The sequence below is a fragment of the Dermacentor variabilis genome, chromosome 2, assembly GCF_050947875.1.
Source record: "Dermacentor variabilis isolate Ectoservices chromosome 2, ASM5094787v1, whole genome shotgun sequence".
Classification (NCBI taxonomy): Eukaryota; Metazoa; Arthropoda; class Arachnida; order Ixodida; family Ixodidae; genus Dermacentor; species Dermacentor variabilis.
Window position 1 is genome coordinate 57,609,682 of NC_134569.1, and position 15,782 is coordinate 57,625,463.

The 15,782-nt window shown below is 47.4% G+C and overlaps 1 protein-coding gene across 1 annotated transcript in view; it reads left to right on the top strand.

Annotated features, from left to right (window-relative positions):
• The window catches only part of tup (LIM1_Isl and LIM2_Isl domain-containing protein tup), a 153,716-nt gene extending 147,489 nt beyond the window's left edge, over positions 1-6,227 (top strand). Inside the window, exon 6 of the mRNA XM_075680647.1 lies at positions 3,711-6,227. Within this exon, the coding sequence (XP_075536762.1) occupies positions 3,711-3,887 (177 nt within the window). The 3' untranslated portion in view covers positions 3,888-6,227. The remainder of the gene's footprint in view (positions 1-3,710) is intronic.
• The last annotated feature ends 9,555 nt before the right edge of the window (positions 6,228-15,782 follow it).

Sequence of the window (15,782 nt, forward strand, 5' to 3'; positions counted from 1 at the left end):
CTACTCGTATTAAAAATATCATTTCATTAGATTATAACACGGAAGAAAATGCTGCTTGTCTACTTCTATTTGATTCTAAGAAAAAAAAAACATTTTGACGTTACCCTTCAGTAGTGTGCCATGGGTGGTCCAAAGGTTTCGTTTCCGCTCGACTCTGCGCGCTCGGCCTTGCGCCGCGCGCGCTTTGGAGTTTCAGTTGTTTCTTTATCGCGTCATGTTGCGGTGGTCCTGCTGGCTCGCGAAACTTGCATTTAGAACAATCAGCGAGAATGCCACGTCCATGTGATGTCGTGTGATGCTCGAACGGTCCGCGGAACTTGGCCAAGGGCAGTTGCAGTGGCGAATCCAGCGTTACTTATCACTGTGTGCCAACGAGTGAACCTCTCCGTAGAAAGTGGTTAAGTGTCGTACCTCTGCCACAGCGCGCTGGCAGAGAGCCGAAAAATCACGTAGTGTGCTCGCTGAACTTTCGTCCAGAGGATTACGAGTTCAACGCTGACTTACTGAAGTCGCGTGAAGTGCCTTTCAAAGCAGGCCGTCGCTGTAGTAGTACGCAACGACGCCGGCAGCGCGAGCCCTCAACAACAGGTCACGTTCATCAGTGCCTAAATCGCTGAACTCGAGCCCAGCATGTGTCGTTGTCAGGGTCATCCATTGCAACGAGCGTCGAAGTTGGCGTCATAAAATAAACCAGCTTATCCTCGTGCGCTTTCCCTTCCGCTAGACCATAGTTCCGCTTTCGCGCTGCTGCCGGCTCTGTCTTGGCTCTGTTTCTGGCCGCGCGTTTGCGTTTTGTGCAGAAAAGCCGTAGCGCCGTCTGCGGGAGCCGTTTTACTCACCGACGGCGCAGCGTCACTATGAGACCATGACGTCAATACTCCTCGATCGGAGGGCAGGTGACTTGAACTGCGGTAGAGGTACGCGGACGCTTCAGGACACATTTTCTCTTAAAATAAGTCTATTCTTTGCACGAAACAAACGTTTCATGGTTTCTGGGATGATATTTCAACAGTCCACGTTGACTTAATATTAACCTTTAGTGTCTCTTTAACGCGGTGCGTATACGTCGTCACAAGCATTCGCTATGATCACGCAGTGCTTCAGGTCGATCAAACGGGAGTTGTACCAGCCGCTGATCCAAAGCGCGGATCCCTGGAGAGCGTACTTGCATATAGGGTCAAACTAGAATAGTACGTCGTGCAAATTATATATTTTGCAAACCGCACCTCACGTTATGGTCACAAAACTTACAATCTTGTCATGTGCATGTCTTTCCAGTAAAGTTGTGAACGCGCAAAGAATGTGTTTGCGCAACAGGGACGGTAGCCGGATAAACTTGCGGCTGTATATCATTCATGAGGGGTTAGGAGGACGGGGATTCACAGTTTTCAAGATTGAGCGCTTAAATCTCAAGTGAGGGCGTCGTACAGTGTAGCAGTAGCGCAACCTGACAACTTCTGACCGAAGCACACTGTAGCCAACATCCAATTTAACCATATAGAGTGACCATAGCTGACCGTTTTGCGCGCGCTGAAATTGTGGCTTTACCAAGTAGCAGCACACCATTGAAGTACTTGGGTATCCAGTAATTGTTTTAAAAATACATAAATAAAAGACTAAAAAAAAAAAAAACCCAGGCGCTCTAGACTCCGACTTCATAGTGCAGGCGGCCATGCTGAGGAATTCTTTTTCTTTTTTTCACTTTTGAATTCACCTTCAAGATGCGTAAGAGGAGAAATGACAAGGATCCAGAAAACTAAAACACAGACAAACACGCATGGTTTCTGCAAGCAGTGAGCGCTGTGCGAGGAAGCCATGAAACGAGGGATACGTCAGGAGAATCCGCCGCGGCCTCCTTTTTCGCTGCTTCTTTTTCATCGTTCTTTCGAGCCCTCCCGCCCATCAGCGGCGGCGGCCTCCATTAATTATTCAACCGTAGGCCCCGGCAGACAGCGCACGCGGCTAACGCGGCTGTTTGCGCTGCCAGAGGCCTACGAGTGCGCGCTCCGCCGCCACCGCAGAGAAGGGGATTGCAGAGGCGCGGCGGCCACGCTGGCTGTAGGTCGTCTTCTCCCCAGAACGCGATCGCGTATGCTTGCAGAGAGCCTCGTCCGGTAATTACATTGACATAGCGGCGGCCGCCACTGGCTCTCCCTCCCCCCTGCTTGGCTTTCCGTACCAAAAGCTTCCCACGACCGCCGGAACCACCACAGCGCGCGTTCCTTTCTCTCCTTTTCCTACGCTAGTTTTCTGAACCGTCACTGGCGCACTGTTCTCGATCTAGGCACCGGCGTAGTTAGTAGGCTTGCTTACTTAACCCTCCTACCTTACTATTTCTTTTTTAACATTTTTAGCACTCCAAAGGCGACGCGGTTTCTGCGCCGCGCAACGGGGCAAACACGAGTCCCCCGAATGGGATTTGTGCGTATAGCGTCCGCCGCCTCCCGCGCCGTTGTTTGCGTCAAGCACACACACTTGGTGCACTCCCGAGATCGCGGCCCGTTAAGTACGGGACGTCCGTCCGCGCGCTTGCGCATTGATACGCGCGCCAGTGGAGACGGCGACGAGTGTGCTCGGTGCGCGGCGTTGGCTAATTCGTTTCGCGATTCTCTGGGACATCGCTGTTGGCAGCAGCACGCTCGAGTAATCCGAGCCACGGGCGAAAACTCTCTTCGTGCGCGTGTCAGGTCCCACCGCGGTTTTTGAATGGTAGGAACGATGAGAAAGGAGGGGCTTTGAACACGTGAAGTGGAAAAAAAAAAACGAAACGCGTGTATAACAGCGCTACTCCATCTGCGCCAACCTGCAATGTCCGCAAGCCTGCCATATGAGAGCGATATCTCCGAGACGATAAATATGACGACCAGAGCATGGTGTTGTGGTGGCCATCAACGCAAGGAGGAAATACAGCTGTGTGTTTCAAGGCGACCAGAAGGGTTGGAACAAGCTGAAATCAGCAAGAGAATCTGGGTTTTATGCAACATGGATACACATGAGCACTGGTAAAACAACTATGCGTATATGCATATGGCGGTCACGACAGTGCAAACGTCCAACGACGCAATCGGGCGCTAGGCTTTTTCTGAATTTATGTTGAGAGCAAGAATTTAGTTAAAGGAGGCTCCATGAGCATAACGGTTTTCGTTCTCTGAATTTTTCAGAAACGGACCAAACTTGACGACAGGGAGCTGAACATAATCAGTACTCAAACAGAGAACTTAATTGGCTAGTAAAGATAATTTTAAAGAATAACGGTAATAGTTTAACTTCTACCGCGCTGACGCTTGAACTGATGTCTCAGAACTCCTTGTTCTGGTGTCTGTCAAGCGTCTGGCTTCTCTGGTACGGTTTAGAGTTGTAAGAGGGCTGTTGTGCGATAACCAATCTTCTCTCTTTTCACAATGAATTGCATGTCGAAAACGAATATAAAAGCTTCGCGTTTGTACGGTATACTCCCCCCGTGCCTGTGTGTGAGTTTCGTATGTGTATTCCCCACTGTGAATATAGTTTGCGTTTGCTACGCGTCTGCGCAAGCGTTCTCGTCATTCCTGATGACTTTTCTATCATCCAACTTTAACCTTCACCACGGATAGCATAACCTCGCGCAGTGCAATACTGTATAAATTGTTTGTGCAGGGCTTCGTATGCCGCTGGATCTGCGCCCAGAGTTCAGATATGTGACCTGGTCTCGCGGTCTCTCTCGTTCGCAGATGCACGGCTACGACACGGGTGACCCCGGCTGTATGGGCGTGCTTCCGTTGGGCGCCGGCGGCCACTACCTGTGCCCGGACGACGGTCTGGTCGCGCCGCCCAGCAACCTGTCGTCGCATCATTCGAGCCACCTACCCGGCACGCCCTCCGAACTGTCCAGCCCCACGAGCGAATGACCTCCGGGGCCCTCCCCGAGGGGTCGTCCAAGGACGCGAAAGCATGACCGATCGCCGCGGCCTTAAAGACGTGTGCCGCTACACAGACGTCCGCCAGGCGCGAGAAGCGCACTCACCACGTCATGTACATAGTGACGCCGAGACGAAGGCACAAAGCGCGGTGACCCTGCGCTGTAAGAAACATCGCCTCGACGTGGAGGCGCACACGGACGCTTAAGCGTTCCACTGGCGTGTGGCAAGGCTCCTGGCAAAGCGGCCGGCTATCTTCGAGAATGCTTGCCGAGCCACCAAATGAATAGAAAGCCAGAAGCCAGCTAAACGAATGAGCAAATCAAGGCTACCCGCTGTTCCAGGGGAGGGCTTCGTTGGTCGTTTTACGTGGAGGCCGCACGTGGGGAAGAGGCAGACGGCACGTGGCAAACCGGAGTTACACGTGTGCGTCGATTAAGAACACAGCACGGAGTGGATATTTCTTTCTATGAGACACGTTCTCGCTGGACCTTTCTATCAAAACAATAATTATTTCGGCGTCATAAATAGGATCCGTTCAAATGAGTGACAATAAACAAAAAGAAGGCAAATTCGCGTGCAACAAAAGCTGCATTTTCAGATTACGCAAAGGGGTTCCACGACGACGAAGAACCTACGAACCTCATTCAGCTACCTCGCTTAAGTGCAGCAGCAAGCAACAGCGTTCGAAGCATATATTATATAAAACGACACCCATTCTGCCGTAATTGAATAAAGAACAGCAGGAGAAAGCTTCCAGGAAAATATGCCCAAATTCGTGAGGAAACATTGCCCTCGACACAAGGAGAACGTCAAAGTATCCTTCAACCATGTTCCTGGCTGCGAAGCAACAGCAGTGCCAGCAGTGTTCGGTCCAGGGTGTCTCAGCCAATCTACGAGTACTCCCACAGCTGCATTTGTTTTTTGTTTTTCTCTCGAAATCGACGTTACATCAAGGACCACTGTAGCCTCCACCCACACTTCTTCGCTAACTGGGCTCTGGTCAAGTGCGGATCAGTGATGTCAACTACAGCAGATGCGAAAAGGCGTGCCCCCAACCCCGTTATGTGAGACTGTGTGCGTCTTAGCTCCGCGATCGCGAGCGGTCAGCGATATCGATGTGTTCCGAGAGCGATCGACCGCTTCCCTCATCGCGACGTGACCCCTTAAAAAAACCATACGCTCCCTCTCGTTTTGTGGCTGCACATCACTATTTATTATCCAGCGGTGACGATCGCTCGTTTCTAAGGTGGCCATTAAATGGGTCACTGGGACTTGCCGGTCGGAGCGTGTGACGAAGGTATACACTGGACTTTGAACATGCAGAACTTTAAATAAAGAAACAACAATGTTTATTTAAAGGCTTGTGGTCCTCTTGTCACCCAAAAATGTGCGTGGGTGTCTCGATTCTACGGACTTTGTTAAAGAAGTGAAAAAGCAAAGAATGTAACAAACTTAAGTTTGTCTTACTTTTTGTTCAGCGTCTTAGCCACGTGTTTTCGTCACGATTTTATTGTAATGTCATTGTGTGTTTGGCCCGCCTTAATGGCAGGTTTGGTACTTGGTTGAGCTCGAGTCGATATTACTTTTATGGGACTCCGCTAAAGCATTTTCACCGGTCTTGACAAAACGCTGTGTTGTTTCGCTTGTTTTCTCCATGATTTGTGCACATGTGCGTCAGGGCTACGTTATGTGCGGTCGTAAAGTCAAATTGGCAGTACTGTTCTGTGAAAACTTTTCTTGTGTCGAGCAAAACTTGTGTGTGTACTTTGCAAGGACAAGGAAGGCGTGCACATTTGTGAAGTTGATTCGCGCTGTGCGACAATGTTTCATGTTTTACCGAAACACGAGCTGAAACTGCATGTCCGTTTTTCTTTGGCGAACTGTCCTTTACCGCCTTTTAACTCAATTTCTTACGCGATTTTATTAACAACGAGGCACAACAATCTAGTCCCGCATACAAAGGGTCGAGCTGCGTGCTACATACTCGGCACATGGTCACCGGTTTGCAGTTTTAACGAATTGTAGAGGTGACAAAAGCAAGAAGGATATTCCTTTTAAGAAAGAGTTTCTTTTTAGCGCGAGTTTGTGTAAGTATTACTTTTTGCTTCGGCGGCGCTTGTGATTGAAGATTTATGCGAGCTTTCAGCAGCAAAAAACAGCATGAGTTTCCTCTGTTACCTTGTGTGTTCTGTGGGGTGTGTTGACGACTCGTCAATTGTTTTGTTTTGTGCTGCGTTGCTTGCAGTTCTGTATATAGTGATGCATCGAGACACGAGGTGTCGAAAATAATACGTGAAAAATAAAATGCTCTGACCATGAAATTTTTGTCAGAAAAAGAAATATATATGTGACTCAATGGGATCGGCTTCTTCCAGGAAAAATCATTCCTGGAAATCTTTCTAGTTGCATGCACCGCCTTACGGCGTAAGTGGTCCTTCCTGTGTATATTACTGCACTCTGCAGTAAAGTTCACGTTGAAAACAACACGCACCAATGGCTTTGTGAACGACTGCAACAAAACGACGGCAGGCCTATTGTACGGTAAGTACTGAATTATGGAAGAAGCTTAGCCGATAAACGTCTTTGAATGCGTTCCAATTATGGCCAGCATTGAAGCCAGTCTACTTTGACTGCTAAGAAGGCAGAGGAAGTAGCAGTGGAACGCATTTGGAAGACGTCTCTGCTACTTGACGCCACCTCGCATCGACGAGAAAAAGCTAAGAAAAGCACATAATATCGCAGTACGTTAACACTTACGGGGAACCTATGTAAAACATAACGTAGCTCACAAAAAGGGCGACTACGCTTTCTTGTGCACAAGCGACATTTCCCGTCATGTTTCCAATAATTCTGCTAAGCCGCCATGTAGGTTGGACAGTGAGGTACCCTGCATCGTTTCTGCCTTTGATGCTGTCTTCTCGAGGATGTCTTCATTGCCAGCTTCATCAGAATATGAGAATTTTGAGAATTTGGACGAGACTTCAGATAGCCGCTGCCCGGTTAGCAGATATTCAGAAGAACTTGAGTTTGGCCTAGTTGACGTTTGCTGCATACCATATTGGCTCCTAATAGAGAGGAGGACCGGGGAAGAGAACACGAAACGACGAGCGAATACGAACGAACGCAATACCACCCGTGTCGTCGTCTTTTTTTGTTCTCTTCCAACGTCCTCGTCTTTATTATAGCTAAATATGACTCGTAGCTGATATTCAGCTGGCACGGCCAGTATTTGAACACTGCATGCCTTTATCAACCTGTAACGCACTACCCTTGCCCACAGGCATCTGTATATATGTATAGCGGGTGCTTAAATATAGCGGGTGCTTAACCCTTAAAGGGATCGGCATTAAATCAGTTCAGACTGGTTCAGTATTCTCTCAAAACGAAATTTTATTTGACAGAGGAGGCTTGATTATTAATTCGAGAAATAAATGCAAAAATTCTCTTTTCTGGAATTTTCTGCCTGGGCCTCGGCACCAGTACTTGCGTGTGGTGTCACAAATTTCAAATTATTTGCCCGTGCGTGGGCTTCCTTGCGCGCGAGAACTTTCCGAAACTTGCTATATGGTGGACATTTAGGTACCTTAGAATGCAATGTAGTCTTTACTTATGAGATAAACACATAATTAGACCTGACTTGAGGCTGTCAACAACCGTGACGATATTGCAAGCTGGTGCAAGGAACTGGGGTGTGGCGTCGACAACCGTCCTTCGTTTAGTTTTTTCTGGTTTACCAAGCTTCCGCTTAGGGTTAATGCGGCCGTGCTGATATTGCAGGGGCGCAATTTAATAATACAGCTTGACCTAATGTATTCGACATTAGTGTCTCTTTAAACGTGCACGACAAAGAAAGGAGAGAACTCTGAGGGCGCGTCCATCTGTAGGTGCACATAAAGACTACAGCGGGTCACATAGGTCTGTCCACGTCAGGCCACGTCAGGAACTGCAGCAACGCACACGTCACTTTCCGAGCTTGCGACGCACGTGACCACGGTAAAGAAACGTTTGTCACCGAGAGTCAGAGTGACAAAGATGAAGCCACTGGTCGTCGCAGTGGGGGCAGACGGAGATGAGGTGTTCTGTAAACTCCGCACAACGGGAACTCTCAAATAAAGTCCTCCACCCATCTCAATGCGGAATATGTAGGCCTTCGTGAATACCAAGCCAAGCCACAAGCGACACAATAATAAACAGTTTTTGGGCACTAGATGCGACATACAAAACGACAGACACACCCACACGCAAACAAGGCGCCATGTGTGTGTGTTTAATAAACCATGTTTAGTAAATCCCACCAACATTTAAAAGAAGAAGTTCTATTAAGCGACACAATAATGTTTCATCTTAGTGGGAGATGCCATGGGGTAGCTGCAGCTTCAGTGAACGATCTCGGATTCTCAGACGACAGTTCGAGAGGCAGCAGAAGGTCCAGTCAACAAACCTGGCGTTACATATCAATGATGTCAGTTCTCTTGCAGTGCCCGCTGTAAATAGTACTATTAGAACTACTTGGGTGCCATGATGGGCGGACCAAGCAGTGAGGTCATTGCCCATGATGCCACTGTGACAAGACATCCACTGAAAAACGATGCTGTGACCCTTATTTAAAGCACGATTGTGAGCCTCACTGATGTTGAACACAAACTGGTCGTAAGTCTGCGACGTAGAGTTGACAGCAAAATATTAAGGTCTGGCTTCGGATCACACATGGTGGCCCACTTTCTCGGCGGTACTTGAATTACATATTTGATCGTGGTAAGCAGAGCGTCAAGCTCAGTGACGGCCGATGTCGTCATGTGGGACACCGCGAACTTGATAGTCAGAAGACATGGGCGCACTCACGAAGGCCTTCCTTACCCTCATCTGCCTTCACCCTCACGTGGTAAAGCGAGAGGGAGATGAGGATCGCCTTCGGAAAGATTGGTGAGGGTGACATGAGGGAGCCCGAGGCTTGGAAGCTTTAGCTCGGGCCCAACTCCGGTGCCGCCTATTCAAATACATGTAAAACGCAGAAGCGCTTTTCTGAGATACCCTGGGACGATTTTAATGAAGTTTGTTGCATTCGAAACTCAAATTCTAGTGATTGTTGAAAGCAGAATTTCGATTTAAGGATGCGTTTCCAAAAATAAATTTTCAAAAATTGTTAAGTTTGAAAGAAGTAGAAGCACTTCGTTTACAAATCCGTAGCTCTGCACCAAGAACAGATATCGCAGTTCTGTAAACTGCATCCATTAGAACATTCAAAGGGAACAAATTTTATTTATGTCTTACGTGAATTTGTTACATTGTTTACAAGGGTTTTACAAAAGTCCTACTCACGTATTAGTGGTCTGTTTGAGAGCCGGGTAAAACAAATCAAATTTGTCCGCTTTAGATGTGCTGTTAGATGAAATTTACGGAATTGTGATAACGTTTTTTCATTTCTGAGTTACCGAGTTGTAAACTTGATATTATCGTTGTCTTGAAATTTGCAATAATTGTTACTAAAAATTTGACGACGTAAATAAAGAAATAGCTATAAAAAATCACTATATTTCATCCTTTCCTTTTAAATGCAACATGCCTAATCAAACCTAGTGCGGCGGTTGCTGATAGAAACTATTTCTCCTTTCCAGTGTATATAGGTAGGAGCCCCCGAGCTAAAGCTTCCTCTCAATCAGGCTTGGAAGGGAAGTAGGGTAAGGATCCATGCAACGCGCGAAGCATCCGGGCACTTGCGAGTATACAGTGCATGCTGCGTGCGCATTCCCTCTCTCTCCTGCGGCCAATGTCAAACAAGGCACGCTGTGGGCTGCGTTATTGCGAGAAGCAAGCAAGCTCAACGCTGTGAGAGTTTCTCCAGTTCAGTAGGTTCCGTTAGCGGAGTTACCATTCCCGTGCAGTGTTCGTTCGAAACCTCGCCTATTTTGATTGGGCGCTCGAGCCTTCGTGCGGAAGTAGTGGTGGTTGCCGTTCAGCGTGGCTTGACATCATGGCACTGCTCATTCGCTGGTCGCGCTGCTAAACTACGCTTGTGGCATTGGCTACGAGGAGCGGCACTACTGTTGCTTTTGTGGAGCGGCCGGTCATTCTAAGTACTCGTTGTCCAGAGCAACCTTCGAGAAGAACGAGGTGAGGTGGACTTTCAGCATTCCTCTTCTGAATAGCTAGTTCGATTGCAAGTCGCCGATGTAGTTTTAGCGCGCGCACTCGGTGCCTTGACGGACGGAAAATGCAAGTAGCGGGGAGCATGACGCCGAGCAGCTAGCCTCGGCAAGCCATCCTGTCTATGATGCCGCCCCACGCATTCGCTCTGGAGCCAATATGGGCAATGAGTCTTCAGGAGTAGTCCCTGGACGGTTATTGAGATTTGTTCAAACACTGTCGTGGTACGCGGTAAGTTTTAGTGGCGCCCTCGTCGCGCGCTTTCCATTAGACGCGCTCAGCGTATAAAAATTATTCTTGCGCATCGCGTGGTGAGTGCCCATTTCGCATTAGCTTTTTTTTTATATCTTTGTGACTATGCTTGAAGATGATCACGTGACGCTTCCTCTTAGATTTTTTGCATGCTCCACGCTTGATGCTCGCGTTCAGCGCGATTGACAGCAAATATGGTCGTCAGCAGTGTCGCTGCTGGAACTGTGCATCTGCATTTATGGTGCATATATAGTGGCGTATAGACGAAACTGTTGTTGATTTCGTGGCCCAAAGAGCACTCAAGTAATTATCAGCGCGTAGCATTACGTCCGACTCCTTAGAAAACATTACAGCGAGCTGGACCTCCTGCGGTTCTATAGTAAATCGTGGATAAGTGGCATTACGTATAGTCAAGCTTATTTGCGCACAATTCCAGAAGGGAAATGTTTTGTTTACGAGACAAGCCTTCATTAATACAGTGCTAGAACGAAATGGTTGTAATCTATCCCGAACTGCCAAACATGCACATGCAGCACAGAAACAAAAGCGTGTGCGCACAGCACCGCAAGCACGCACGCACGCACGCACGCACGCACGCACGCACAAACAAACAAATAAGAATTTGCATATTCTTTAAAGATCCGTTCTGCACATTTTTCTCGTTAGGCGAAATAAATAGAGCACTGCCAACGTCGAGCGCCATACTTATTTAGTTCTTACAAGGCATCGTGATGAACAAGAAATAAGGAAATTTATTTTATATTCAAGCATACTCTTTTCTAAATTATTAGTGTTTGTAATCTCTATTCATTCCCTAGACATTAGCCTGGTGTGAAGGTTTGTTTTTCTGTCTTTCATAACTCCAATAGTCTGAGTTCGCGACATAAATAGGCGAAGAAGACTTTTCCTGGTCTGAATAAATGAGTACGACTGTAGCCGGCTGGTAAAATTTTGCTGAATTTGAGCCGGAGCCATCCCCGCTGAGTACAATTCTGATGAGTATGAGTCCCAGCGAACCAGTCTCAGTGTAGTTCTGATGAGTATGAGTCAGAGTGATATTCGCTGAGTAGAATTCCGGTGAGTCCGAGCCTGAGTGAGCTCTAAGCATAAAGTATAGTTCGTGAGTGAGTCCGAGTAAGCTCCGTCTATTTTGCCGACCTATGGTAAAACGCCTAAAAGCAAAGCAGTGTGGCACGTTTTGACAATATGAATGACACTAGACAATCAAAGAGTTCTAAACTAAGCTCGGGGGTCAGCAAATGGTTTATTTGAAATTGTAGAAAACTAAATATAAGAGAGCGATGGCAGCTTTTTCAGCGGGACGGTGAGGGTGAGGTAGGGCGGATAATGTTTTATAGAGGAGGCCGAAGGTGAGGGAGGGCTGTCAAATTTCTCAACGTGAGGGCGAGTGAGAAAAGCAAGAGCGGCAGACTGGGCGGGTTGGTGGTCTTCCATAATGTTTAAAAACAACACTTAAGACATACACCGTACGACAGAATAGAGAATGGGACACACACATGGCGCCGTGTGTGTTCCATCCTATATTCTGCTGTCCGGTGTAAGTCTTTAGCGTTGTTTTTTAAACATTAGAGAAAAGCAACACATCAGGGCATTTGCCCAGCTCTTGTAGTGACTAACTTAACCGGGATGATCAAGGAGTCCGCATATAGCTTGCGGATGAAACAGATCCGTGGGTGCAAATGCGCACACAATGCCCACACACCTCTTCTAGAGAAGGTAAACACATTTTCCTCAATTCAAACGCAGATATGTCGGCGATTCTTGTGATATCTGGAATAGCAGGTTGTGAGAGGCACCCCAAAGGAGACATTGGTCCCGCTGCGGGTGAAAACTTCAGGATAGAAGCGTGATAAACTGAGACATTAGGGGATGAATGAGCTAGCACGGTGTATTACACATTGCTTATATGGTATGAAGAACTTTATTTAGGTCCTGAGCGATCTTTCTTTTTTTTTTGAAATGAAACTAAAAGAAAGAGACGTAGTCACCTTATAATGGTGACGGCTACTCCTTTTTTCATAGCGGAAACAACAATATAAAGATATGTAGGAAAATGGAAAGAAATCACTTCATACGGTCAGAAATCCACAGCACAGTCCTATACGCCCATGAACATAACAGCATAAACGTCAAATACAAGTTGCACCAATATGAGTTCGTAAAAAAAGTTATAAACACACATAACCGGCCGTGATGTAGACTTCGATGAGCCTATAAACAGATGAGGAATTACACCGCGTTAAAATAATTCACGCGCAATATATATATATATATATATATATATATATATATATATATATATATATATGGGATCACTCTGGGACTGATTCGGGCCGCTCCCATGTCGGGAAAGAGAGGCCGAGCTCCTCTGCCGTCACACGGGCCCTCTGGACAGCCCTCAGTTGGTCCGCCAGCACTTCATTCTGCAGCATCCGCGGCCACCATTGTTCACCTTCAGAACCATCACCGGCCAACGCCAAGCAGGCCAAAGCATGTGTTATAAATCGAGCAAACCCCCACATTGCTACAGTAGACTGAAAACCCGCAGTCCGGATTAATTTTATTCATGACGACCAGGTTAGGTATACGTTCGTGTCTGCAAAAACCGTAACCGTCTGTGGCCTTTTTAACTTATAACCCCCAAGACAATAGTTGACGACAAAGTCGTCATGTACATAAACTTGAAAACTACTGCCAGATGGAACAAGGCTAGTGATTTTCGAACTGTTTGGCTAACTACTATTACATAATCAACGTAAACTAAAGGGAAAGGAGTAAAGAAGCATTCGTGTTCGTCACCTTTGTTGTATTTGCCGTTTTGTTTTCTCTGTTCATTAAAACAGGGCCAATTGTTACCTTTTCAATTCATCACTACATCTTTAAAGGGAAAAATTCGCATCCGCACGAATTCTAACACGAAGCCACAAAGGACACCCATACGGGTTTCTTTTTGAGAAACCCGTATTTTGAGAAACCCAAGCGTGAGGTTATCGACTATCTAATTATTCATTAACTGCCCCCTTTCCTTCTTTTTTTTAGGTAGAACTTGTATCAGTTTTCCTCTTGAACTACGCATGTGAAGGTGCGCTCATTAAGTTCAATTTGCTTCGCAATTACCCCGATATAGAGTTTCCTAGAAAAAATTACCACAGGCAACTCTGGCTCTGCGATCGTTTTGGAATGATGAGTGCTGGTAATGATGAGACTTGTTTATTCTTCGTGTTTGGGTTTGCCGAGCCTCCTCCACCACGATTCCACATACCAGCATGGCGCCGTACGATAGACGGCGCTGTAATCGCGAGCAGGCAGGGCTCTCAATAAAACGGCCTATATATGGCAGGAAATGACATGAACCTAGCCCACAACGACCCACAGCCTTGTTACTAAGCGAGGTCGGACACTCTTCTTCCTAGATGGTCAAAATTCTAGAAGTTCACCGGGCTCTCGAAAGTGGCACACCTAACGGCAAACCCCGTAGTGGTCCCCCTGTCTTTGTGGCTACTTCTCATTTTAAAAAAAAGTTATGAGGAAGATAATCCAACGCCAGTGGTGGAGGAGCATCAGGAGGCTGGCCTTGGAGTTCAATATGTCGGCGACAACAATAAGAAAAGCCGTTCGAAGGGATCTCAACACGTCCCCGATGCAAGTTCCAGAGAATACATTGACTGACAGAGGCGCAGAGAAATTGAAGACGGGAAAAATGGCGCAGACGGAAAAATGGGCGCAGGCCACGAAGGGGGAACACTAGGAAACTGTCTTCACCGATGAGAAATAGAAATTTGTGCGGTGGAGATCCGTCACAATACTCAGTGCTCTCGTGTGCTTACTCAGACGGCTGAGCTTGTTGTTGCAATCAGTCAGGCAGCTTCTCAAACACCCATCGATACTACCAGTATTTGTGGTGCGCCCTGTACATGCTGGCATTCCAAGATCATCTGCTTACAAAGTGACCGGTCGTCGAGGAGTGCCAGCGATGTCGAGAGAAGTGATTGTCGCTGGAAGCTCTTTATGATGCGAGCAGAGGCATTTCTTTTATTTTACGCCTCACAATAACAAATTATCTGGGAGCTATAGCGAGGACAGTAGCAGATGACATGTTCGATGGCTTCCTCGCTGCTTCAGTCATCAGAGGCAGCAATGTCATTAATCTTGATCAGGCAAGTAAAAGTATTCGTGAAAGATACACTAAGCCACAGTTGGACGTGAACAGTTGTCTCGGTTCGAGATAGTCAAGATGGAATGCATAGTCGCAGGGATGGGTCCCGGTGGTGCAGACGGGTATGCCGGACACCTGGCGTGCTCCACACGGATCGTGTTACATCGCGAGCGAGCATGCGAAGCTTGCATCTGTTCGTGACAGTGGGATGGCTCCCTGCAGAACATCTTCGCGAGCACTCCTAGCTCGTTGTTCATGATGCCACAGGGGCCTGGAAGCCACTGAAAAGTCATTTCTTTGCTAGTTACTTTCTTTTCTTTGCTCTTATTTTCCGCACCAGTTAGAATATGATATGATATCGCTCCATGATTATGCCAAGGAGTTTCTGATGGCACATTACATGTATACTCAGTCTATCAAAGATTCCATGTTACAGTGTAGACCATGTAGAGTACCGTGGTGTAGGCTTAGGCTTGATTCGCTCAGCCATCAAACATATGGTCCCGTCACCGTCACGGCACCGGAGTCCGTCATGGGAAAGCGTTTCCTCTATGATTTGTCCTCGGAAATGGCACGCCGGTGACGTTTGCCGATGCCCTTAACGCCACCGGCGTTCCATTTTTCGAGAAGAAACCAGGGAGAGAACGGTATCTCATAACGGACGCCGGTACCGTGACGGTGAAGGGGAAGGCCGTGTTACGGCTGTGTGAATCAGGCAGCACGCGCACAAAATCGCGAGATGAAATAGTTTTAAAGCAGTGCTCTTTAAGTGAAGCACTTAACTAACAGAGTGGTACGAAGTATTTCTTCTCTGTTTTCCCAGTGCTCTAATGACCTGTGACGAGAAGCGTCACGTCAGAGCTTTCAGTTCATAAAGGACTCTGACACTGTGGATCTCTAATTTGTTAGTGTATCGGTAAGGCCGGAGAACTTGTAGAACGAGTCAACAAGGTCAGGCCCTTATGTCCTGCAATATTTATCCACCCATCAATCCCCAGTGTGCACAGATCCGCAGCAAACACATTATTCTTCTCTCTCGCAGTTGCTTGGCTGGCTTTTACGTCACTGGCGGCGCGATCACCTCAAACGATAACCATCTCGAACCAACCCACCGACCACTCCCGGCTTGGAGAGGCATCGCGATATATTGGCTCTGGGCTGTACATAACGAATCTTGTCCGTCGGCTACTGGGCTTCGTGATGACCCTATTTATACCAACCGGCTGCTTGACGGACAGCGTAGAGCACCTGCCTTCCAACCGACCTCCCTGAAGTGCAGCCTTCTCATCCACACGTATATGTGGCCGATC